This window comes from Tarenaya hassleriana, unplaced genomic scaffold, assembly GCF_000463585.1.
Source record: "Tarenaya hassleriana unplaced genomic scaffold, ASM46358v1 Cleome12, whole genome shotgun sequence".
In the NCBI taxonomy this organism is placed as follows: Eukaryota; Viridiplantae; Streptophyta; class Magnoliopsida; order Brassicales; family Cleomaceae; genus Tarenaya; species Tarenaya hassleriana.
Genome location: NW_010962392.1, coordinates 3,017,517 through 3,040,208, shown reverse-complemented (window position 1 = coordinate 3,040,208; position 22,692 = coordinate 3,017,517). Strand labels below are relative to the sequence as shown.

Here is a 22,692-nt window from a genome sequence, read left to right as displayed (position 1 = left end):
TTCATAAGTGATAACAAATCACTTGAATACAACCTATTCTCTATTATCTATAATCTTCTTTTTCTAGTATCGTTCTTCGTTTTTTATTTCTTATTTGTTATAATAAAAAGGGGTTTTTCAATAATTTATTAGGGTTTAGAGAATAGTAATTTTTAGTTTTTGTATCAAAATATTTAAGAAGGGCCAACTCATTTAAGGCCCAAAAGCAGAAAGAAAAACCCAAAAGGTTATATAGCTATTTACAAATACGGCCCACATAGTTCCCGCTTCTCCCGCTGATTCGCTTCTCTATCGTCTGCAAAAATTGAAGGAAACCTTCGTCTTCGTCCTCGTTCTCGTTTTGCCCTTTCCTTTCAGTTTGATTTCCAGAGATTAGCAGGAAATCAGAGCCGATACTCCGATTTTTCTTTGTTTTTTTGCGTCCAATTTTCTGCTCGGAATCGTCTCGCTCCGTTTCTCGTTGGATCTGTATGTTTCATGGTGCTCTCTCTTTTTCTCGCATTTCCTTTGTTATGTTTAATTAGGTGCGAGACCGCAATGTGTTACGTGTAAAAGCTCCCTATTTTTGTCTCGTTACTGAATCGCCATGATTCGATTGCTGTGATCTCGATTCTCGAACTGTATTTTTTTTTGTTTATTTCGCTGTGATTTTGAGTTTTAGTGTTTTGCTCTTGTATATGTGTTTCCTAGTTTTGGTTTTGGTTTAATGGAGGAACTTGGGAAATTCTGGGTCTCTCTATCCTTTTCTCTTTCCCTCAATGATTGTTTATCGTTACGTTGGAAGCTTTTGTTGGCCGTGGATGGATTAGAGGTACATAATAATTGTTCCTGGGTTCATATGGCCATGCACATGTTAGCATGAAAGTTTTTCTTCTGCTTCTCAGCTGTTTCTTCTTTCATGTGATCCCTTGTCGAATTCATTTCTTGCAGGAATCTTCTAAACTCCTCCGACGTTGCTATTGCAGTAAAGGGTCAGATTCAAAGTTTCCCATGTTGTAGGAAGTTGGCAAGTGAATACCGTCTTTGATGGAGATGGAAGTTTCTCCTAAGAAGAGAACGGAAATTGCTTCTGCTGATGAAAAGGCAGAGGACAATTCAACATTTGTGGAACAGTTTGAGGAGATGGAATCTCTTGATCTTAGCGATGGAAGTTCTGAGTCAATAATGGATGTGGAACTAGAGGACAGTGACACCAAGATGTCTTCCGGGGATTCCATTACACAACAAGATAACTTGTCTAGGGACTCGGAGATTGCCCTTGAAGGTGCGCATGTTGATTCAAAAGATCAAGAAGAAAGACATGAATCCAGTGATGAGATTGTGGTTGGAGAAGAGAAGCAAAGGCCCGTCTTTGATGGCACTGAGATTCCTAACCACAGCACTTCTTCTAGTTCATCCGAATTCGATCCTGATTCAACAACTGCGGCATCTGCTTGGACAGAGAAGGCAGCTGCACTCAAGAATTTTGTCAGAATGAAGAGTGAAATTGCAGTAAATAGTTTTCTACGACGCCTTTCTGGAAAAAGAGATGATATGTTACAGGAGACACCGGGAATGTCAGATGAACCCAGAGATCACAAATCAGTGGAATCTCCGAAAACTGAGGGGAGATACATGTGGAATCCTCTTACCTTTATAAAAATGAAGCAGAATAATGTGGAAAATGATGGTGACAGAGGAGATCTGACGATGGAAGCATCATTAGAGCCTATAATGATGAAAGGTAGGATTATATTATACACAAGACTAGGATGCGAGGAGTGCAAAGATATTAGGGTGTTTTTGCATAGAAAGAGGCTTAGATATGTTGAGATAAATATTGATATCTTCCCTAATAGAAAGCTGGAGCTGGAAAAGATTTCTGGATCTTTAGCTGTCCCTAAGATATTCTTCAATGAAACATTGATTGGAGACCTGAAGGATCTTAAAGTTTTGGAGGAATCGGGCAAGCTTGAGGAAAAGATCAACTATCTGATAACAGAAATCCCGCCAAGGGAAGCTCCAATGCCGCCTCTTTCAGGTGAAGATGACGCGTCAAGTGACGGACATATTGATGAACTAGCTTTGATAGTTCACAAGATGAAGCCTCGCATCGTTAAGGACCGTTTTCACAAAATGCGTAGGTTCAGAAATTGCTTCTTGGGTACAGAAGCTGTGGATTTTCTATCAGAAGATCAGTATCTACAAAGAGAAGAGGTAATTCTTTGTTAAGTTGTGCTTTCTCTTCAGTTGGTGGTAGACTGATAATATTATGGGGTTAAACATTTTCTACTATGATCTCTTCCTTATCCTGAATTCTAAAACAGGCCATTGAAGTTGCCCGAAAGCTCGCCAAACAACTCTTTTTTCATCATGTCCTAGAGTAAGCACTTTGACTGGTGTCCAGACTGTTTATGTTGCTTTGGATTTTGGTTGTTAGGTTATTGACCGTTGCAAATTGCATTTCTCAACATTTTTTTACCAGTGAGAATCTCTTTGAGGATGACAATCACTTGTACCGGTTTTTGGATGATGATCCAGTTGTATCATCTCAATGCCACAACATCCCCAGAGGAATAATCGATTTGAAGCCAAGGCCGATCTCAGACATCGCGTCCAGACTTAGACGTTTGTTTCAAGCTATCATCGAAGCTTACACTTCTCCGGGTGGAAAACACGTGGACTACAGAAGCATCCATGGAAGCGAAGAATTCGCAAGGTGCGAGCCCATCTCTTCTGTGCAAAATATATTCATGTAATTTGGATATTTAGGTCACCCTTTGGTTCTTCACTCATGCCGGTACCAACCCATCTATGATCTATCTCCATAGGTACCTGAGAATGATCCAGGAGCTCCATAGAGTCGAAGTTCAAGATATGCAAAGAGAGGAAAAGCTTGCTTTCTTCATTAACCTCTACAATATGATGGCTATACATGCTATACTAGTATTAGGCCACCCGGTTGGTCCACTGGAACGGAAAAAGATGTTCGGTGACTTCAAATACGTTATCGGTGGCTGCACATACTCGTTGTCCGCTATCCGAAATGGAATTTTCAGGGCTAACCAGAGGCCACCGTACAATATTATGAAGCCGTTTGGGGCCAAGGATAAACGTTCCAAGGTAGTAACCAAGTCTGCAGTAATCAATTTCCGAGCTTCTTGTTGAAAAAGGCGAAATGCCCAAATCGGTTCGAGGTTGATTTGTCGATAAAGCCTGCTCGGGTCTTTATACGAAACGTAACTCTTAAGTCACCACTTATATCGTCAATCGCTGCTCTGCTTTTTGTCAGGTTGCCCTGCAATATACAGAGCCTCTAGTTCATTTCGCACTGGTTTTCGGCACCCGATCTGGACCTGCTCTGCGGTGCTTCTCACCCGGTGACATCGACCAGGAACTCGCGGGGGCGGCTCGGGATTTCTTACGAGGCGGAGGATTCATGGTTGATCTTACTACAAAGGTTGCACATATCAGTAAAATCTTCCAATGGTAAGCTGATTGAATTTAGATTTTAAAATAAAAAACCATTCAAATACATTATAGTATAGATAGATTGAATCGATTTGATCTGTTGGGAATCTGGTGCTTAGGTATGGGATGGACTTTGGAAAGAACGAGGTCGAGGTACTAAAGCATGCGTCGAATTACTTGGAGCCGACATTGTCAGAAGCTTTGCTCGATTTGCTAGTGGACACACAGCTTGAAATCATTTACCAACCATACGATTGGGGGCTCAACAACTAGAGAGTTTCCAAGTGAAGAAAGAACATATTCCCTTGAAAATATTTGTATTGCCTCAAAACGATGTCGTACTACAGAAATGAAAACGGGATTGTGTTTTTAACCCTCGGCAATCCCCTTCTGTTTCGTAATACGAAGCCAAAACCAATAACCCTAATGAAACCAATTTAATAGTGTTAGCCCCTTTTCTTTCAACTACTCACACAAAAACCCCACACTTTTAAATAACAGTACGAGTAAAACCCAAAATAACCCCCAAGATTTCATCTGAAGGCTCTGAAACATAACCCAACCAACACGTGTACGTGCATTCTTGTCAATTCAGTTCGTTTTTTCTTGCCCTGTACATTAATTTTGATTAAAGTCCATTTTATCGATTGGTGGGTATTTTTACCCTTTAAAAAGAATTTGGAAACTGTGTTTGAATAGCAAAGTTGCGAATAGAAACTAGAGAGAGAGGAAAACTCATCCCTTTAATTTAAACCGAAAGGAGTTTCAGCCACCAAAACCACCTACATAAGCCTTGTGAAGGTAAATATATATGATCAGGGATTGAGAGATCATAGGATCGCCACAAAACACACTCTTGAATCACTGATCGCCAGGAAGTGCCTTGATGATGTCAGAGTCACCTGAAATATCGAGCAACAAAGGCAATGCATGAACATCAAAGTACTTGCAAGAGAATACTTTATGATCATGGAAGAGAGGGTACCCGGATCGACGATGCTGAGACACGACACACGGAAGTATTTTCCGCAGGCTGTACCCAGATCGACGTTGTCTGCGAGCAATAAATAAAAATCAAAACAAAGATTAAAAAAAACATCCATATAGGACAAGCCATGATATATAACCAGGCTTTAGAGAGCATAAGTGAATACATCAAAAATCTTGAATAAGATACACGATGTCCTGTCTGAAAGCCATATGTCAACGACATATTCAAGCTCTTCTAGTTTCAACACACATTCGAACTAATCCTACAGCACGAGGGGAAGCCGTGCGGAATCGAGAGCAAAGCCAACGACAATAACCCAAAGACAGAACAAATAGTCAAAACGAAACAACAACAGTAAGTCATCTCGCTTGTTGTACTCACTTCATCTATCATTATAACCTCAGGACACAACGACACAGATAACACTATGTCAAAATTCGAAATAGATAAACAGATTGTAATTGTACACAGTAGAGAAAGCTAAGGAGATTTTCTGTAACAATTATAAAGCACAAGAATCACTTACTTCCATTGTAGTGGTGGACTCCAACTTTAGCAAGCATAGCATAGTATTCAATCTCCGACCTCCGCAATGGCGGGCAGTTGTTGGATATAAGTATCAACTTACCTACACAAATCCCCACCATTTAATCCCTCACTGACATTTCCATCACGCGAACCGGATGAATCCAACTAAGTAGTAGTACCTTTGGAGCTGCGAAGGGACTTAAGAACGGATTTGTACCCTAGAGTGTACTTTCCACTCTTCATCACCAGAGCCAATCTGCTGTTGATTCCCTCATGAGACTTCTTCTGCGATCATTCGCCCAAAAAAGAACCTCCATTAGAATCAGAACCTCCAGATCGAGAAACGCAATGGAAAAATCTATAGGTTCAGGATTAGATCGAGAAACATACAGTCTTCTTCGCCGTCACCATCTTTGCAGCAACGCACTGAGTCTATTTCCTACAAATATCAGAAACAAAGCAAGACTTCAGATTTCAGCGATGAATCCAACGAATATTGGCCCTAAGATTCAGGGAAAGAAACCAGATTTCACCTCAAGGGTCTTCTTCGGGGTGCGCAGAGACAGCGGAGTGGTGCAAAATGAAGTCAGAGATTGAAAGAAGCTTTGGAACCCTAAGTAGGGTTTTTTTGAGCCCCTAAAACACGATGAGCACGTGACTCGCACGTGTAGGCCCAATTTCGACATATAATTATGATTAAAGCCCTTACAAATAACAACGCAGCCCAATAATTGTGAGCCCAACTATGCATTCTTTAAAAGCCTAGAGAGTAGAGAACGTTATCGTTTAGTGGCACAAACTTTTTTTTGTGTTCAGTAATTTAATGTGATTTTTGTCTTTGTCCGTAAATATAAAAAATAAAGAAAACTACGTTCTCATTCCTACACGAATTTTAAAAATTAAACTCGACCCACCATTTTTACATATTTATTCCTATTTACTTAATTCAAAAACACCTTCAAAAAAAGACGACCATAATCCAACCAACCTTCATTTTGTAATTGCAAAAAAAGGAACAATTTAATAAGATTAGAGAAAGCAGATGTTAAGAATAACAAAACTAATTACATAAAAAAAAATTATTTTGGTACAGATATTTATGAAATTGGGGAGATTCGCTGATGTGGAAAGGAGGGGCCTTTATTAGTAAAGTTGTCATCAAACGCTTGTTCGAATCCTAGGAAGTGAAGCGCGTGCTCCTCACGCACACACGAACACGCGCCCGCACTCCCTCTTTAGCTGTCACGACTCACGAGGCTTACTAGGAGAAAAACCGATACTCTTCGTCTCCGGCGCGGCGAATCTTTATGGCAAGCTTCGCCTCTGTTTTGGCAATCGCCGTCTGTCTCTTCGCCGATGTATCCGCTCTCGGCTTCACGTTCTCGGCGAAGCTCATTCATCGGTACTCTCTCGAGGCGGCGGAGTGGAGATCGAGGGAAGGCGTCGTTGTTTTTCCGGAGCGAAAGAGCTTGGAGTACGCGGAGGTTCTTCTGAGCAGCGACTTGAAGAGGCTGAGAATGAAGTTCGGGTCTCGGCTCCAGTTTTTGTTCCCTTCCGAGGGAAGCTTGATTCAATCTTTTGGGAACGAGCTCGGTTGGTGAGTCGATTCGTACTGCTTTTCTTTTTGTTCCGAAAGGTGTTTGGATTCCAAGAAAAGGAGAATGGCGTGAAAGTATCCGGTTGTTGATTGCATTATTATTTTACAAGGATTTTGAGTTCCCGTTTGGCTGAACACTGGGTTTTGATGGGAACTTGAAATGTATCGCTCAGCGCATTGTTTTAGAATATCTTTTCGTAGCCGGGAAACTGAATTCTGTGGCCAGATTTTGTTTGTAATCTGGTTTACCAGTCGCTGACGAGCTCGAGTCCTGTTTGGCTACTGAGAAAATCACATTATTGGGGAAGAATTTGTTACCATCTGAAACGCGCTTGCTTGTTGTCGTTCAAATTTTGGAGGATCTAATGGTTTAAATTTCTCTGCAATTTCAGGTTACATTACACATGGATAGATGTGGGGAATCCTAATGTACCGTTTCTTGTTGCATTGGATGCGGGAAGCGATCTCTTCTGGGTCCCATGTGAATGTATTAGATGTGCCTCCTTCTCGGCTAGTCAATACCATGTCCTGGTACGTATAACCTCATTTATTAGCTTCCACTCTGCATTTTGCTCACTCCTTTATCGTTGTCTGAATCGGTTCCTTTTCCTATTCACAGTTTGATAGGATAGAATGTTTGAGGGTTTCCATGATCCATCAATAGTGGTGTTGTCGCCTCTTCGTCCATGTATAATGCGGCCATAGGAAGAAGGTTACATCAATTTCATTTTCTATATTTGAATGATATTAACTTGACTCAGAGTTAGATAAACACCATGTAATGTTAAGCTGTAAGGTCAAGACAGGTAGTATTTCTTGATCATTTGTAGTTCACCACTTCAACATGTTCATTCGTGTTTAGTTACTAACAGTTTCCATGGCTGCGTAAAGTGTTAACCTTTCACGTTGCATCTCTCACTTATTGTCTTCTTCTAACTTATTACCATGCTTTTATGTCCAATGGTTTAAGAAATCCTTATCATTGACCCCAGTGGGCTCTTCGCATGGTTCATCAAAGAACTGATGACTGGTTAAGCATATTTGATATCAATGATTGATTGGCTGGCCTTCCCTTGTCTTGTGGGGGACTATTGTGCAGGATAGAGATCTGAGTGAGTATCATCCATCGAAATCTAGCACTGTTCAGAACGTGTCTTGCAGCCACAACTTGTGTCAAGCAAGAGACAACTGCAAAAATCCAGAGGATCTCTGCCCTTACATTGTCGAGTATGACACTGATGATACCTCAACCTCTGGGTATCTGGTCCAAGAGAAATTACATTTAGCATCTCTCGGCGAGGGCACATCGCGGAACGGAGTGCAGGCTTCTGTGATTATGGGGTGCATTACCATGGACTCTTATCCTTACAAAATATTATATGTTAAACACACCTTCTGTATGACAATACCGTGTGATTATGTGAGACAGAGATGTTGCTTTTAGTGATATGTTGGCTCCCTTTTCTGAGCTTTTTGCTTTATCTATAATTCTACTCTGTCTAATTGCAGCTGCGGTAGGAAGCAAAGTGGGATCTTCTTGAGTGGAGCTGCTCCTGATGGTTTGATTGGCCTTGGACCTGGTAATATTTCAATTCCAACTATCCTTGCCAATGCTGGACTCATTCGGAACTCTTTTTCAATCTGTTATGACGAGGATGACTCCGGAAGATTTCTCTTTGGTGACCAAGGCCCTCAATCTCAACAATATACCCCATTATTGACCAAAGACGGAAAATAGTATGCCATTTCCCATTTCTTTTCCTTTCCTATAGTCTTTTATCTACTGGTAATATTCATTCCTTTCTCTTCTGTGACACGTACTAATCTACTATCCCTCATTCTTCCAGTGAAGCCTACATCGTTAGAGTGGAATCGTGCTGTGTTGGAACCACTTGTATTAAGCAATCTGGTTACCGAGCTAATGTAGACACTGGCTCGTCTTTCACTTCTCTTCCGAAGGATGTCCATGATAAGGTTGTCGCAGAGGTAATATTTTCTCCTCTGCAAGTAGTTACGGATTAGTGTCCTTACATGCCCAGTGAGAATTTCTTTTTCTTGTTTCCAGCTTGACAAACGTCTGGATATAAAAAGAACTGGCCAACAAGGGATTTTCGACAACTGCTATAGGGCCAGGTTTGTCACTTAGGCTTAGGAAATTTTCAATGATTTATCTCATTATATCATATAATGCTTGGAGAAGCTCATTCGCAATGTCGGGTGATACACTGACAGTTCGAAGGATCTAGCAAAATTTCCTACCATCAGGCTGATGTTCACCAATAACCAAAGTTTTTCAGTCGGAGATTACACAATTTCTTCGGGAACGGTAATATGCACTAATCCGTTTCCAAATAGATACTTCTTGAGGTGGGCTCAACCATTTGACCGTCTTAACCATCACGTGCTACAGACTAAATCCTTATAAGCATATGTATTCCTTAATGTTTCAGGGCATTGTATGTTTAACAATGATGCCGTGGGATCGAGATTATGGTGTTATTGGACGTAAGTATGAAAATTGTCTATGGCATTCTCAGGTCTTCTCCATGAATTTTCCTCTGACTATCGAAACCCCGCAGAAAACTCCATGATCGGTCACCTAATGGTTTTCGATAGAGAGAATCTTAGACTGGGATGGTCTCGTTCCGACTGTAAGTACCAGTGGCTGAAACTCCAGACACAAACCTTTTACTTTCATTAATTACATAACTTCTTTGTTCATCCTCATCCACAGGCCAAGATCCAAGCAGAAGAGCAGGCGTGAGCATCTCGCCATCATCACAAAGCCCTTTACCGGCAAGCAAACGACAGAGTAAGAACCATTCCGAGGCAAAATCTCCACAGGCTGATTCCATCACAGCTTCTCACAAATCCTCCCTGGCGAATCAAACAGCTCTCCTCCATATCTATACGCTTCTATTACTAATGTGTTCAATCCTTACCACCACCACCACCTAGTAAGTTTATATGCCTCTGTTTCTCCTCCATGTATATGCTTTTTGTTTATTCTTTGCTTTCTAGCTTCTTTCTCTCTCCTCTAGTCGTTTCGTTTTTAACTATGGTAGCTCGGTGTTTTTCTTTTGTTGCATATTGTTGCTTTTCTTGTGGTGTTGCATGTTTTTATTTTTTTTCCCTTTAAATTAGGAATATTTTAGAAGTTAATTAAACTTCCGGATAAGTGTGTGTGTGGAATGAGAATTAAACTTCCGGTTATATATGCTTGTATATAAGAATTATGAATTTTGTCATTAGATGTGTTAAAAATATTAATTGTAATCATATTACATTTAACATGATAAAATTTATCCCACCAGGGATTTTTATCACGTTTATGTGAATAATTAGGATGAAATTTCAATTATATTTTTTTTTTGTTAAATTTAATCTTAAGAAAATGAACATAGTTTGATGGTTTTTAAAGTTCGGTATGAATCTATTTGAGTTTGAAACTTAGTACACTCATGCAATTTGTCATATATCAGTTTTCAGTTTCAGATTGTAATCAGTTTTCAAAAATGTTAGTTCGGACTGAATAATTTGTAAATGTACCCACGTTTCCAGTTTCAGATTTTATGTAATAAGATTTAACTCATCAAATATGATTCATCTTGAGGCGTTGTACAATGGCACTATCGTAATTTAGCATACTATTTTTATTCTAAAATCTTTTGTTGTAACTCTATAATATACCTTCGTATATACAAACAGTTTTAATTGCCGAAACCATCTGAATTTGGGTTTGAACTTGAGCTTTAAAATATTATTATTCAATCCTATGAATTTGGGACCATAAGCTTTAAAATAAGATTATTATTCTAATGTGGGATCATAAGCTTTAACATAAGGATAAAATGAAAATATTATTCTAATGAATGTGAAATCCTCTGAATTTGGGTTTGAACTCGAGAGCTGTAGACATGTCAAACCATGATTTGATCTAAACCAATATAGCAATAATTAATGCATAGCTAAAGATGATTGTTTTTTCTTCTATAAGTATGGAAATACACGTCACGCCATGCATACATAGATATTATCTGTCCTCTGCTGATACGATCAGAGCCGTAAAAAAGCTGGTGCATCTGGAGCCAACAGCACACAATTTGGTGGGCCCTCGTTTTAAAAAATAAATAAATATTAATTTGTAATTATATATATCGATATTATCTTTAATAACTAATTAACATTATGTTTTATCTACAATTTCATAATTGTTATCATTAATAATTTATGTTTTAAGTTATTTTTTTATAATATTAAATTAATTAATATAATTTATAATTATTTCCTTTTTATAAGTCTAAAATGAATCCACATAACATAATCTTATATTCATTTTTCAATTTTCAATCTCAAATTTATTATACAAAATTATTTTTATATTTTACCATTTATTTACACTTTTTATTTTATACACATCACAAATCTTAGGTCTTAAACTCTTAATATTTACGCATACAATTCATAATAAAATTATATTTAAATATTTAAAAAAAATTTCTTTATATTTTGATAATACAACAAAAAAAAAATTGTTCGGAGCCCCAAAAAAATATTTGAGACCGATCTGTACTTATCTAGAAAGTGTAAAACGGAACATAACAAATTACCAACAGGTACAAAATGACAAGAGTCGATAGAGATTAACCCCAAAAAAACGGGAAGTACAGATTTTCACTTTCGGTTTGTGTTTTTTTTCCTTCCAAATATTGTTTTGGCTGGCTTGTCTGTCAACAAAAAAAAAATATTTAAAATTCGGTGAACGAACATATTTAGAAGTACGGTTGTACTTTCTTTTTATTTTCCTTTTTATCAAATCTGATAATATATATATAGATATATATATATATATATATATATATAAAACCAACCATATCTGTCCAATCCGATAAGATCTGTCAAGATCCTAACAAATTATTTGCTAATTCAACATTTTCCCGAGAAATACAAGGAGAAAGAATCGGACTCAAACCCTAATTCGACAGCTCTCGTCCTCTAAAAAGGAAAAGCACACATTCACCCTTCTCTGCATATTTATAACCCCTAAATCCACACTCATTTTCAAAACACAAACAAGACTCATTCACAAGGAATAAACAGCAACAGCAACGACAACAACGACAAAAGAAGGGGGAAAAAAACCAAACATCAAAAAAAATGAAGCAATCACTTGTCCTCGCGATCTCCTTATTGGTGGCGCTGGTATCGTCCTCGTCCATCGCTCCAATCCACGGCCGGCAAAATTCTCAGGCGAAACCTCCGGCGATGCCTCCGGCAGTGTCTCCGGCGCCAGGGCCGTCGAACTCCGACTGTTCGACCATCATATTCAACATGGCGGACTGCCTATCGTTCATAAGCGAGGGATCGACGGATCCCAAACCGACGAAATCGTGCTGCGACGGTATGAACTCGGTCCTCGAGTACAATCCCAAGTGCATTTGCGCCGGTTTAGACAGCGGCCGACAGATGGGCATCCAACTGAACAACACTAGAGCCGTTTCCATGCCGTCTCTTTGCAAAGCCACCATCACTCCTCCCGACTGCGGTACGCGTAATTTATGATTGTAATCAACAAGGGTAGTATTGTAATTACTAATATCTAGGGTTGTTTTGTTAAACAATATATATATATATTTGTATATGAAAACATTAGAAGATTAGATTGAATATTCTTTTAATTTGGCTGTGTGTAGGCATCGCAAGTGCGGGTCCTTCTCCGAGTTCTCCCAATGCATCTCCATGTACGTTCCACTCTCATCTCATTTCAATTACGTTTCTTTTCATGCAGATGGCTAATATTCCTAACAATCAGAATATTTTATAATAATATTATATATTCAACTACAAGATCGATTTTGATATCTCGGAAAAGACTAGGACTAATGTGCAAATAACATTTAAGGATTTTCGATTTTTTATATATGCGATTCAATAAATATATAATGGCCCCTAGAATTTAATGTAAAACCATTTTTATTATATTTCATTGAATTGTATAAACAAAAAACTTATCAGTAATAGCTTTCTATTCATATTCTATGTTTAATCATTTTCTTATCGTGTTTACCCGTACTAATTATAATTAGCGTGATCATATTAGCATTATACATTTTAAATTACATTATCAGGGATTATACATATATGTTCTGATCTATGGTATTATTTCAATTATTAATGCAGCTGCTCCGACTCCGTCAACTCCGCCGTCAGCGGAGGCACCGGGGGGTTCCGAGGCGGTGCCCGAGGCACCTACACCAGCTCCGGTCACGGAAGAGACAACAACTCCTCCGTCGTCCGCCGCCAGAACCATGTCGGTTTCCGTACTGTTCCTCGTCGCCATGACCCTCTTCTCTTTTTCTTAATTAAATTAGAAACTTTTTTTTTTTTAATTTTTCTGTTGGTATCCGTTTTTTTTATATATGGGATTGTGGACCAAAATAATTTGTGATGGCTATGGATATGCAGACCGATGACGTTTTATATTTGTTATTTCTTTAATTTAATGGAAATGTCGTGTTCGTCTCTGATTGGTGTATTTTGGTTTCGGTACAAGTGATATTTCTATGAAATTGTTATTTGCACTTGTAAGCCCACTTTCTTAACCGACAATCCCAAAATTCAATTTATTCTGCAGAAATTGAATTTTATTGAATGGATCTACCCAATTAACTCTTTTATTAAACTTGTATATTATTTGTATTCAATTCCAGGCAAATATTCAAGTACTATTTGTTTCGAGACGACATCGTTTTATGAACCTAAAAGGCTAAAACGACTTCACAGTGATGGAGTGTTCCCTCTCTTCTTACCCAAAAATCATCCCCTTTTTTCGTCTCCTTATCCAATCTCTCTCTCTCTCTCTCCCCCATGGCTCTCCTTCGTCTTCCTGGCGTTTCCCTCCATTTTTCGCGATGCCAATCGGACCAGAAGTGTTCTAATCCTAAGTTTTCGCTTAGCAGTGTTTCTCTGTCATCATCTAGTTGCTATCTATCTCGTATTCAACGTTATCAGACAATTCCGGACGCTGTTTCGGCAAAACCAAAACCTAGCAGTAGCTTTACCTTGTACTTCTCTGCTACAACCCAAGACCAGGTTCTCGAATCTTCTTCTTCTTCTTCTTCTTCTTCCTCGGCGAATGATGCGAAACCGCTAGACGAGTTTTCGAAGAGCAGGTTGATTGCCCAGAACGTCCCTTGGACATCTACGCCGGAAGACATTCGATCCTTGTTCGAGAAGTACGGAAATGTCGTCGACATTGAGGTTTTCTCGTTTCTTCTTACTCTTTGGTGTTTGGAACCTTCCTCTGTTCTTCAACATGGGTTTCATTGTCTGGGTTTCGATTTGTTTGTTGGATTGTAGGTGTCTATGCATAACAAGTCGAGGAACAGAGGACTGGCTTTTATCGAAATGGGTTCCCCTGAGGAGGCTGCTTCGGCTCTCCGCAATCTCGAATCGTATGTAAGCACATTGCTTCAGGCTCTTTGATGATTTCAGATGGAAGAATTATGATTGAAACGATTTTGGTGAAGTTCCTGAGACAAAGGAACCAAAGGGCTCTATCCCCGTTTATCTGACGTTTGGCTGATCTAAATTAGCATATGATGCTGTTGGCGTGTGATCACACTGTCTATTGATACATCCACATCAATTGTATTTTCCATGTTCATTGCAGTATTGAAAATGCTTTCTTGCCGTGAATCAGATAGCCTGCGCATATCGAGTTCCATGTTAAAGAGAACTTAGCTTATAACTCTCTGTCATATGTCACCATGTTCGGATATCAACAGTTTTCTGGGAGTTTAATAGACTTTTCTGTCCAAATAAGTATAGGCTGATTGTTCTTGCTGCTTCTTGGTCCCTTTCCTTGTTTTATTGATTGGTCTACCGTTGAATCTGTGATTGTTGTTTAGCAATACGAGGGTCGAGTTTTGAAGATAAACTATGCAAAGCGCAAAACGGAGAAACCTGCGCCGCCCGCAAAGCCTAATCCTGTGCCTACATTCAACTTGTTCGTCGCCAACTTGTCTTTCGAAGCAAGGGCCAAGAATCTTAAAGAGTTTTTTGATTCGGGTTCTGGTAACGTCGTTTCAGCCGAAATCATATTCCATGATAATCCAAGGAGGTCAAGCGGCTACGGATTTGTATCGTTCAAAACCAAGAAACAGGCCGAGGCGGCGCTCAATGATTTCCAAGGAAAGGTAATAGAGAAGTTCTTTACAATCTCCATATGACAAACCATGCGGTTAGCAACGGGCTCACAACAATTTTAAACAAGAAACTACATCAATGTGGAATGATACTCAGATCAATCCATAACATCTGAATGGAGATGTGATAGATACTTCTCTTCTATACCTATTACTCCTATTTTCTCTCTAATATTCTCGTGGATAGAATTAGAAATAAGAGTATTAGAGAGAAAATAGAATTAATAGGTGTACAAAAGAAATTACTAGAGGGACATTTAAAATAGTTTGAATATGTACAAATTAGGCCGTTGGGTACTCCGGTTAGAAAAATGGAGAACATAGAAATGAGATGAAGAGAAAATGGATGGGTAGACCTAGGATCACTTGGGAACGAGTCATTAGGAATGACTTGAAATTGTTGCAAATTTCGGGAGATTTAACTTCAAATCGAAATGAGTGGAAACGAAGAATTCATTCGGCCGACCCAAATAAACTTGGGATTAAGACGATGTTGATGTTGCAGTGTCTTTAGATTGTTATAAACACGTAGTTTGATGGGGTATATCCATGCTTGTATGGGTAATGGAAACCGTTAGTTTCCTATGCAGAAGTGAATGTGTATATCTTATAAATTTAGAGATGAACAGGAATTCATGGGGAGACCAATACGAGTAGCTCGCAGCAAACAGTTTGTGAAATTGCAAGCAAAAGAAGGCTTGGAGGCTGACGAGGAACCATCACAGTCCAACACGAATGAGGCTGACGAGGAGGCTTCAACTGGTGAAACCTGAAGGTAAAAAAAAAAGGTCCTCAATACCCTCTGCAGCTTTTATCCTTTAGCTTTATCTTCACTGATTAGTGTTTTGATGGAAAAAGATTTGGCAAGTAAAATTTTATGCTTTTTTTTTTTTTGCCAAAAGCTCCCTTTCCATTGTGGGTTGAATAAATGAAATTGGCTAAGGCATATGAGCATATTGTGAATCCATTTTGCCAACCCTTAAGTTATGTCTATATTGTGAGTTCATTTTGCTGTTCTTATGAGACATTATCAAAAATATCATTATTTTGCTACACAGGTTTTAAACCATATCCTTTTAAACTCTTTTATGTGTGACTAGTATGATCACCGTGATTTGTGACCTAATGCAGGATCACGCTAGTCACACCGTTAAAAGTACATAGTGGTCACACTAGTCACAATAATCACATTGTTTAAAATTTATATGATGGTCACACTGATCTTACTGGTCGTATAGAAAAAAGTTTAAAAGAATATGATCTGAAATCCATGTAGCAAACTAAGGGTAGTTTCGATATAATGTCGTTCTAACGGGGACAACAACTTATGATGTCTTTGCAGGATACTGCTGTGATGTGCGAAAATTAAAACCGAAGAGATTTGGAGCTTGGGTTCGCTGTTGTATCGATCGAGCAAACATTAAGAGAGAGGACTAGCAATGTGAGTTAAACTCTGATTTCACCTCTGGTAAACTGTTGGATTATCAAGTTCAGGTGGGAAGTGTAATATGTACATTTGAGGGATATGTGAGCTGAAGTAGTGAAACCTTCCATGCCAAAAACTCAAGACAAAGCAAAACCCATGTTCCCAAAAGGCTCATAGGACATGTTTCTCTTGCAATTTTCACCGCACCTCCTCCACTTGTTCTTGTGCTTTATTCCCTTTTTTTTTTTGCAATTTGATTGGTTTTGACATTTACAAGACGAACAAAATGGTGTTTTTCATTTTCATATTCTTTTCGTTTGATCACTGAAATTTTGGAATCTTGAGAGAGTGTAAAGCTTTTCTTGCAAGTGAGCATGCGAGAACAGGATTCTCAGCTTTTTTTTTTTTAATATTCCGGATTTCTGTTTACTTTCCAAGAAATTTTATTTTTACTTTATCCAGTAAATTTCCCTTTTTTAAAAATGTGATTTTTTTCCTCCCCTTTTGCTTTTCCTCTCCTTTTCCAAAACCCAACAAGTCTTTTTACATATATTCGTCCAACTCATACGAGGAATTACATATTTTCCACTATGTTTTTACATTCAAAACTAAATAATGATGGCAACAAATACCCAATATTATTAAAAAGAATTCATTCATATTCAAATTTGTGGCAAGAAAATGAAAATGGAGAGACACGCCGCACTATAGAAATGGAGAATCCTTTTATGTATTTACAGCTGGACGCCACGTGACACCAACTCCATCTCCGTTCACTTTTTTTTTTTTAAATCTTCTTACCAAATGCAAGAGGCAGAACACACCCACCCAGCTGTTGCACCACTTCAACAAACCGACAAATACACAACGACACGCGTCTCCACGCGCCGCTCGTTTTTGCCTGTCCCTGTGTCGATCACTTGTTGTATTTCTTAATTAAGCAACTAATCTTGTTAATGACGAATTTCACTTCAAGTGCAGATGCTTAACGATATAGTTTTTAAAATAATAATAATTAACAACAAGTTTAACTAGCAATAAACTTATGAACGTACGGAAAACAAAAATCAAATCTCTACCGTCAATACAAGATACATAATAAAAAAATTACAACAATAAAAAGAACACTAAAGATTCGCAATGGAAATTCATACTGAAACTTAAGTATCTGATGGATCTGCCATCTACATCAACAAAGCGGTGAAGGCGACAGCAACTCCGGCGAGAGATCCAGCAACGGCTACTCTGTTCACAGCGGCGGAGTTCGGTGCGGTAGGGCTCGACGGAGTTAGAGCAGGTCCAGGATTCGCGCCCGAGGGAGTTGAGGCGCTCGGAGCTCCGGCGGGAGACGTCGGAGGTGCCGGCGGAGACGCAGCGGTGGGAGGAGTCGCCGGTGGCTGACTTACAGGAGCCGGAGTGGGAGCGGCCTTGGGAGCTGCGGAGGGCGGAGGAGTGGAGGGAGCTGGCGCGGCGGCGGTGGGTGCACGCGCCAGGGGAGGAGCGGCGGTGGGTGCACGCGCCAGGGGAGGAGAGGCGGCGCGTGGGCTTCTGGTCGTCGGAGCCGGTGCCGGAGCCTGAGCAACGGCGGAGGTGATGAAGAGGGAGATGAGCAAAACGACGACGGATTTGGAGGCCATGTCTTTGGATTTTACGAAAGATTTCATAATTAGAAAGATACTTGATATGGTCTCGGATCGAATAGACGTAGCGATGATGAGGGACTATATATATATATATGTAGTACAGCTGTGGGGGTATTTCTTGGAAATTATGTTGATAGGCACTACATTTATTATATTTTAAAACTAGTCTATAACAATGTGTTATTTCAAGATTTTTCCTTACTTTTTTGTTAGTCTAATTTTGTCCAAACTTTTCAATTAAGGATGAATTTAAATTAAATCGATTAAAATTTTGAATTTGTGATAAAAAAGAATTAAATTTATGACTATAATAAAATCTAGTTTCGAACATGGTATTCAAAAATCTGTTTTGGATCTATGTAGTATCATTTGTTAATAAATGATAAAACTCAATTTGGATAGTTCAACCGGTGGAATGAGGACGGAAAATATTTATCTCATTTCGAGTTTTAAATTGGAGAAAAAAACATAATTTCAATCACATGGTTTGTTCTACTCCTAAGATTAATCTAGATTTCGTCTCACAATAACCGCTTACCAAAAAAAGGATAAAATAAGAATACATTCTTTAGGAATAAAAAGAGGTCAAAAATAAAATATAAAAAATAATGGGGTAGACCAATAGACAATTAAGAGAACAAGGACTAATATGAAAATTCTCTAGACTTTGGCGAACAGGGCTCATCTCAGTCCTTAAAAAAGAAGTGTGATGAGAGAAGAGTCCTTTGGCCGACCGAAACAGCGCGCTGTTTTCAAAAGGATCTAGAGGAATGGGCGGCGTTCCATCTCTGGCGTAGTCGCGTGGACGTGGTGGACTTTTCCTTTTAACCAAAAAAAAGGTCTTCGAGATTAATTTAATCGACCAAAAAAGAAGGCTCCTTCTCTTAAAACAAGAAATTTAATTATTATTGTCAGATATATTTTAGCAATTCTATTATAAAATATAAATATATTATATTAAAATTCAAATAGCTGTGAAGAAGGTAATCTACGACTCACCCACGCCATAGTTATTATTACGGGTAAATATCATCGCAAGGACACTGAGGTGATTCAGATTATTGAAAACGCAACACGTTAAAATACAAAACGACGATAAGCCATAAGAAGACAAAAGAAAATTTCTCATGAACTGGAAAACTTTTACTTGTGATTGTGAAGGACACGTGTACCGAAAGACGGTAACATTTGTCGACATCATCACACTCACACAAGGTTGGGTCCAACGGTAAATTCTAAAATTACCCTGAAATTTTTTACCACTTCATTCCATTCGGTACCTAGTAGTTTTTGTACGTGAGAAATGAGAAGAGTTCTTTTATTATCATTTTTTAAAAAAAATATTAAAATACAAAAATAGATTACATATACTACACAATATATTTTTTTTTATAACGAACTGGATCTTCTTAATTTTTTAGATTCGGAATTAACTTTTAATTATGTAATTAGTGGAATTGAACCCAGTGATTGACTACACAATATATATATATAATATATATATATGAAACTTTCATCCATTCTCTGCGTATCAACATATTGAATAACATAAAATACAGGGGGTGATTCCGAAATTATAAATTCTGCGATAAATTGGGTCCCACGTGAGAGTATAAATATATGTCCTGAAAAGCTCGCGCGCCGCCCCATCCCACCGTCGCATCCGCCGAGGGAGATTGTCGCCTCCTCTATCCCCTTTCCTTCAGTCGCTTTTCCCGGCGCAGAATTTTGAAACCTTTGCCTCGCTTCTCTCTTTAAGCTTCCTCTTCAACTGTCTTCGATTAAGGTAGCTTTGTTCTTCGCCTTTGTGGAAAACAGAGGGTGTTGTCCTGAAAATTCGCTGAATCTTCGGTAGCGAATGTTTCTGTCTAATGTTGATTCTTTTTTTATTTCGATTGCACAGGTAATGCATAAAGCTATTAATCTGGTTAAGACAAAACTTCCTCCAATGGCGCTTCATTTTGAGGTACGGTTTCGTGTTCATGGCCTTTATTTCAATGAGGGTTTCGGAGGTTTTTGTTGTGTAATCTCTTGTCATTAACCTTGAATAAAGAAATATGCATGGTTTTTCGATGGATGAAACAATGTGGGAGAGTAACTAACAGATGGGCTTCGGAGATTTGGTGTTGAATCGCTCCAGTCATTGGAGATACGTAATCTTACATCCTCGTATGAAATTAACTTTCTGCATTTTTTTGGGGGGCATAGATTCTAGGGAAGTATAATCGTGCTCGGGCAGCTCGGATGACACTTCCTCACTTTGTATGCCAAACACCCTTGTTTATGCCTGTCGGAACGAAAGGTTGGAACAAAATACACGTTGTTTACATGGAATGCTTTGGTCGATTGCTTATATGCCCTCTGACATCTAGTGTTCTGTCCCCGCAGGGGCAATGAAGGGTTTGACAAGTAAACAGCTTGAGGAGATTGGTTGTCAAATAATTCTTGGGAATACGTATCATCTGGAGCTTCAGCCGACATCTGAGCTCATTCATGAACTAGGAGGTCTCCACAAGTTTATGAACTGGCCTAGAGCAATGCTTACGGACTCGGGTGGATTTCAGATGGTTGTTTTTCACATTACTATTATTATAATTGCCATCATCATGAAATTCAAAGTTTTTTTTTATAATCTATGAAAAGCCACTGTTCCGTTTTTGGTTGTGTTGAAATCTGAACATAGAGCATGGGAAGACCGTTATCTGGTGTAAACATTGTTCATATTGAGAATTCCGAACATATTGCTTTTAAGACGCTTGGCGGTGTTGATACATCTTTTTAATTGTTTCTCAATGCACGATTCTCTGCCTTTGATCTTTCAGGTCTCATTGTTGCATTTAGCAAATATTACAGAGGACGGAGTGACATTTCAGGTATTTTGTTCTTTCTCGGAGGCCAGATGCTGAACTTCTTACAACTTTGTTTCTTGCTTTTTATTTTTGTTTATCTCTTTTGGTTTTAACTCATTTTGTTTTTCTATTTATTTCTGTTTCAGTCTCCAGTTGATGGAACGCCAATGCTGCTAACACCGGAGGAGTCTATTCAAATCCAAGTGAGTCTATAACTTCTTGCACCTTCATTCTATTGCCACTGTCCTTTCGCAACAGACCTGCAAAATTTTTTCCTTTAAAACATGCTATCGCTGGTCAACTAGTGCATAATCCTTATGAAATCGCATCTTTCCAGCCCTCGAGCCTGTCATTTTCATTTTAATTTTGTACAATGTGTAACCCTTCAACCAGTTTTTCTGCATTCAATTTCACATAAATCTCTGGTTCTCCTCTGACTGCAGAATAAGATAGGGGCAGATATAATCATGGCTCTTGACGATGTCGTGAAAACTACCATCACCGGACCTAGAGTTGAGGAGGCTATGCATCGAACACTACGATGGATCGACAGGTGTATTGCCGGTATTATACTCTTTGTTGCTACTTACTAATAATCTGTTTACCAGATGGGCGAACTATCAAGGAGCTTATCCTGCTTTTCAATTGGCGAAACCCATTATCTTGTTTGCTTTGTTTTCTGCAACAGCTCACAAGAGACCAGAGGAACAGAACTTATTCGGTATTGTACAGGGGGGTCTTGATCCTAGGCTAAGGTACATTTTAATCTTTTCCCACCGGTTTCCTAATGAGATTTGGCTATGATTGTTCCTGTTCACTTTTCACGATGATAATATTTCATTTACTAGGGATATATGTGTTCGAGGCTTGGTGGACAGGAACTTACCGGGGTATAGACTGTTAACCCTCTTGACTAGAATCTGATCTTCACCACATTACTTAGACGTGAAACCGGGTTTTTGTTTTTAATTTTCACCTTCTTGATCCTGATTTGTGGTCGGGAAGATTTCTTTTCATATAGAGACTGATCAGTTCATTCTTTCCCTTGAAAGCTATGCCATTGGTGGTCTTTCTGGAGGGGAAGATAAAGACTCATTTTGGCGCGTCGTTGCACAGTGTACTGAAGCACTGCCAGAAGACAAACCGCGATATGTCATGGTACATACAAGATCATCGAGCCTTACATGGAAAATGTTATGTTTTCTTGTCTGTTTACTGCAGTGTGGCATCTTATGGTTGTTCACCTCATGACAGGGTGTTGGCTATCCTCTGGATATAGTGGTTTGCAGTGCTTTGGGTGCTGACATGTATGATTGCGTTTATCCGACCCGGACTGCACGTTTTGGTACAGCTCTTGTACCCGAGGTGATGCTCAGTTTATTTAATTGGTATTCTGATGGACTCCTCAAATGCAATAGATTTTAATGTCCTGCACAAACGATTCAGTAGCTTTTACACTAATATCTCGGGCTAGGGCTGGACAAAACAAGTCTGAAATTCGGGTACCGGATATTATAAGAGATGAGATCAGATTTGGTGATGGGAAAACCCGAAAATCGGGTTTGAGTTTGGTAATTGGATCCAAGACAGTTACTACCGAATGAAGAGTAAAATTACTATTTCCCCCCTAGGTTTTAAATAAACCATATACAAATCTAGAGTTCTAAACGGAAATTTGTTGCAATTTGGGGTTCGGATTCGGAGAAGTACCCGACCCTAGCCAACATCTAGTATATGATACATATTTGGAAAAAAAAATCGACATTCGTTATTGAACCTTGGATCCGGATACCCGACCAAAACGCATCCGAGATCGGATAGTATCTCGTGAGACAACGAGGCATTGGATTCAGGTTCAGATAGCCCGAAAATCTCAAGTACCCGATCTATGTCCACCCACGGATTGACATGGATTAGAGATTCATATCTTTTTTTTGCTTGAATTTGCTTTTGCAGGGAGTTTTGAGACTCAAGCACAATGCTATGGCTACCGACACTCTT

The 22,692-nt window shown here is 38.9% G+C and overlaps 7 protein-coding genes across 9 annotated transcripts in view; 5 read left to right on the top strand and 2 right to left on the bottom strand.

Moving 5' to 3' along the window:
- Positions 1–279: 279 nt before the first annotated feature.
- Positions 280–3,846, top strand: LOC104806801. 2 transcript variants are annotated; one of them, XM_010531871.1, is made up of 7 exons: positions 280–468; positions 931–2,196; positions 2,307–2,362; positions 2,465–2,698; positions 2,811–3,102; positions 3,272–3,468; positions 3,570–3,846. In XM_010531871.1, the coding sequence occupies exons 2-7, from the start codon at positions 1,027–1,029 to the stop codon at positions 3,721–3,723; spliced, it is 2,103 nt and encodes a 700-aa protein (XP_010530173.1). In that variant the 5' UTR covers positions 280–468; positions 931–1,026; the 3' UTR covers positions 3,724–3,846. The 2 variants fall into 2 exon arrangements, with proteins under 2 accessions (XP_010530173.1, XP_010530174.1); XM_010531872.2 differs by lacking the exon at positions 280–468 and adding an exon at positions 492–811.
- A 308-nt stretch (positions 3,847–4,154) lies between these two features.
- Positions 4,155–5,592, bottom strand: LOC104806800 (putative 60S ribosomal protein L30-1). Its single transcript, XM_010531870.1, has 6 exons — positions 5,503–5,592; positions 5,360–5,408; positions 5,149–5,254; positions 4,968–5,069; positions 4,436–4,504; positions 4,155–4,352 (listed from the first exon to the last, which is right to left on the bottom strand). The coding sequence occupies exons 2-6, from the start codon at positions 5,378–5,380 to the stop codon at positions 4,312–4,314; spliced, it is 339 nt and encodes a 112-aa protein (XP_010530172.1). The 5' UTR covers positions 5,381–5,408; positions 5,503–5,592; the 3' UTR covers positions 4,155–4,311.
- Positions 5,593–6,173: 581 nt separating this feature from the next.
- On the top strand, positions 6,174–9,781 carry LOC104806799 (aspartic proteinase-like protein 1). Of its 2 annotated transcripts, XM_010531868.2 has the most exons (10): positions 6,176–6,566; positions 6,959–7,097; positions 7,666–7,907; positions 8,076–8,303; positions 8,414–8,552; positions 8,632–8,699; positions 8,799–8,892; positions 9,017–9,071; positions 9,146–9,217; positions 9,301–9,781. In XM_010531868.2, exons 1-10 carry the CDS (start codon positions 6,277–6,279, stop codon positions 9,522–9,524), a joined length of 1,551 nt encoding a protein of 516 aa, XP_010530170.1. In that variant the 5' UTR covers positions 6,176–6,276; the 3' UTR covers positions 9,525–9,781. The 2 variants fall into 2 exon arrangements, with proteins under 2 accessions (XP_010530171.1, XP_010530170.1); XM_010531869.2 differs by lacking the exon at positions 9,301–9,781 and having other exon boundaries at positions 6,174–6,566; positions 8,799–8,933.
- A 1,701-nt stretch (positions 9,782–11,482) lies between these two features.
- Positions 11,483–13,192, top strand: LOC104806798 (non-specific lipid-transfer protein-like protein At2g13820). Its single transcript, XM_010531866.1, has 3 exons — positions 11,483–12,111; positions 12,260–12,307; positions 12,747–13,192. Exons 1-3 carry the CDS (start codon positions 11,724–11,726, stop codon positions 12,926–12,928), a joined length of 618 nt encoding a protein of 205 aa, XP_010530168.1. The 5' UTR covers positions 11,483–11,723; the 3' UTR covers positions 12,929–13,192.
- A 176-nt stretch (positions 13,193–13,368) lies between these two features.
- On the top strand, positions 13,369–16,414 carry LOC104806797 (28 kDa ribonucleoprotein, chloroplastic). The gene is made up of 5 exons (XM_010531865.2): positions 13,369–13,826; positions 13,926–14,024; positions 14,477–14,764; positions 15,403–15,548; positions 16,116–16,414. The coding sequence occupies exons 1-4, from the start codon at positions 13,434–13,436 to the stop codon at positions 15,544–15,546; spliced, it is 924 nt and encodes a 307-aa protein (XP_010530167.1). The 5' UTR covers positions 13,369–13,433; the 3' UTR covers positions 15,547–15,548; positions 16,116–16,414.
- A 797-nt stretch (positions 16,415–17,211) lies between these two features.
- On the bottom strand, positions 17,212–17,939 carry LOC104806796 (classical arabinogalactan protein 5-like). The gene has a single exon (XM_010531864.2). The coding sequence runs from the start codon at positions 17,861–17,863 to the stop codon at positions 17,384–17,386; it is 480 nt and encodes a 159-aa protein (XP_010530166.1). The 5' UTR covers positions 17,864–17,939; the 3' UTR covers positions 17,212–17,383.
- Positions 17,940–19,436: 1,497 nt separating this feature from the next.
- LOC104806793 (queuine tRNA-ribosyltransferase catalytic subunit 1-like) overlaps positions 19,437–22,692 on the top strand; it is a 4,585-nt gene continuing 1,329 nt past the window's right edge. The window contains exons 1-12 of the mRNA XM_010531862.2: positions 19,437–19,628; positions 19,746–19,808; positions 20,051–20,144; positions 20,231–20,409; positions 20,665–20,715; positions 20,838–20,894; positions 21,135–21,255; positions 21,380–21,446; positions 21,540–21,581; positions 21,744–21,849; positions 21,946–22,056; positions 22,648–22,690. Coding sequence (XP_010530164.1) covers positions 19,749–19,808; positions 20,051–20,144; positions 20,231–20,409; positions 20,665–20,715; positions 20,838–20,894; positions 21,135–21,255; positions 21,380–21,446; positions 21,540–21,581; positions 21,744–21,849; positions 21,946–22,056; positions 22,648–22,690 — 931 coding nt within the window. The 5' untranslated portion in view covers positions 19,437–19,628; positions 19,746–19,748. The remainder of the gene's footprint in view (positions 19,629–19,745; positions 19,809–20,050; positions 20,145–20,230; positions 20,410–20,664; positions 20,716–20,837; positions 20,895–21,134; positions 21,256–21,379; positions 21,447–21,539; positions 21,582–21,743; positions 21,850–21,945; positions 22,057–22,647; positions 22,691–22,692) is intronic.

Bases quoted from the DNA above. Each gene is read 5' to 3' on its own strand.
- LOC104806800 (XM_010531870.1), bottom strand. From the start codon at position 5,380: ATGGTGACGGCGAAGAAGACT. The intron at 5,255-5,359 runs GTATGTTTCTCG...GAATGATCGCAG, and splicing joins TGGTGACGGCGAAGAAGACT to AAGAAGTCTCATGAGGGAAT. The intron at 4,353-4,435 runs GTACCCTCTCTT...TCGATATTTCAG, and splicing joins TCTCAGCATCGTCGATCCGG to GTGACTCTGACATCATCAAG.
- LOC104806799 (XM_010531868.2), top strand. From the start codon at position 6,277: ATGGCAAGCTTCGCCTCTGTTTTGGCAATCGCCGTCTGTCTCTTCGCC. The intron at 6,567-6,958 runs GTGAGTCGATTC...CTGCAATTTCAG, and splicing joins TTTGGGAACGAGCTCGGTTG to GTTACATTACACATGGATAG. The intron at 9,218-9,300 runs GTAAGTACCAGT...CCTCATCCACAG, and splicing joins GGGATGGTCTCGTTCCGACT to GCCAAGATCCAAGCAGAAGA.
- LOC104806796 (XM_010531864.2), bottom strand. From the start codon at position 17,863: ATGAAATCTTTCGTAAAATCCAAAGACATGGCCTCCAAATCCGTCGTC.
- LOC104806801 (XM_010531871.1), top strand. From the start codon at position 1,027: ATGGAGATGGAAGTTTCTCCTAAGAAGAGAACGGAAATTGCTTCTGCT. The intron at 2,699-2,810 runs GTGCGAGCCCAT...CTATCTCCATAG, and splicing joins GGAAGCGAAGAATTCGCAAG to GTACCTGAGAATGATCCAGG. The intron at 3,103-3,271 runs GTAGTAACCAAG...GCTTTTTGTCAG, and splicing joins CCAAGGATAAACGTTCCAAG to GTTGCCCTGCAATATACAGA.
- LOC104806797 (XM_010531865.2), top strand. From the start codon at position 13,434: ATGGCTCTCCTTCGTCTTCCTGGCGTTTCCCTCCATTTTTCGCGATGC. The intron at 14,025-14,476 runs GTAAGCACATTG...ATTGTTGTTTAG, and splicing joins TCCGCAATCTCGAATCGTAT to CAATACGAGGGTCGAGTTTT. The intron at 14,765-15,402 runs GTAATAGAGAAG...AGAGATGAACAG, and splicing joins TCAATGATTTCCAAGGAAAG to GAATTCATGGGGAGACCAAT.
- LOC104806798 (XM_010531866.1), top strand. From the start codon at position 11,724: ATGAAGCAATCACTTGTCCTCGCGATCTCCTTATTGGTGGCGCTGGTA. The intron at 12,112-12,259 runs GTACGCGTAATT...GGCTGTGTGTAG, and splicing joins CATCACTCCTCCCGACTGCG to GCATCGCAAGTGCGGGTCCT. The intron at 12,308-12,746 runs GTACGTTCCACT...TTATTAATGCAG, and splicing joins TTCTCCCAATGCATCTCCAT to CTGCTCCGACTCCGTCAACT.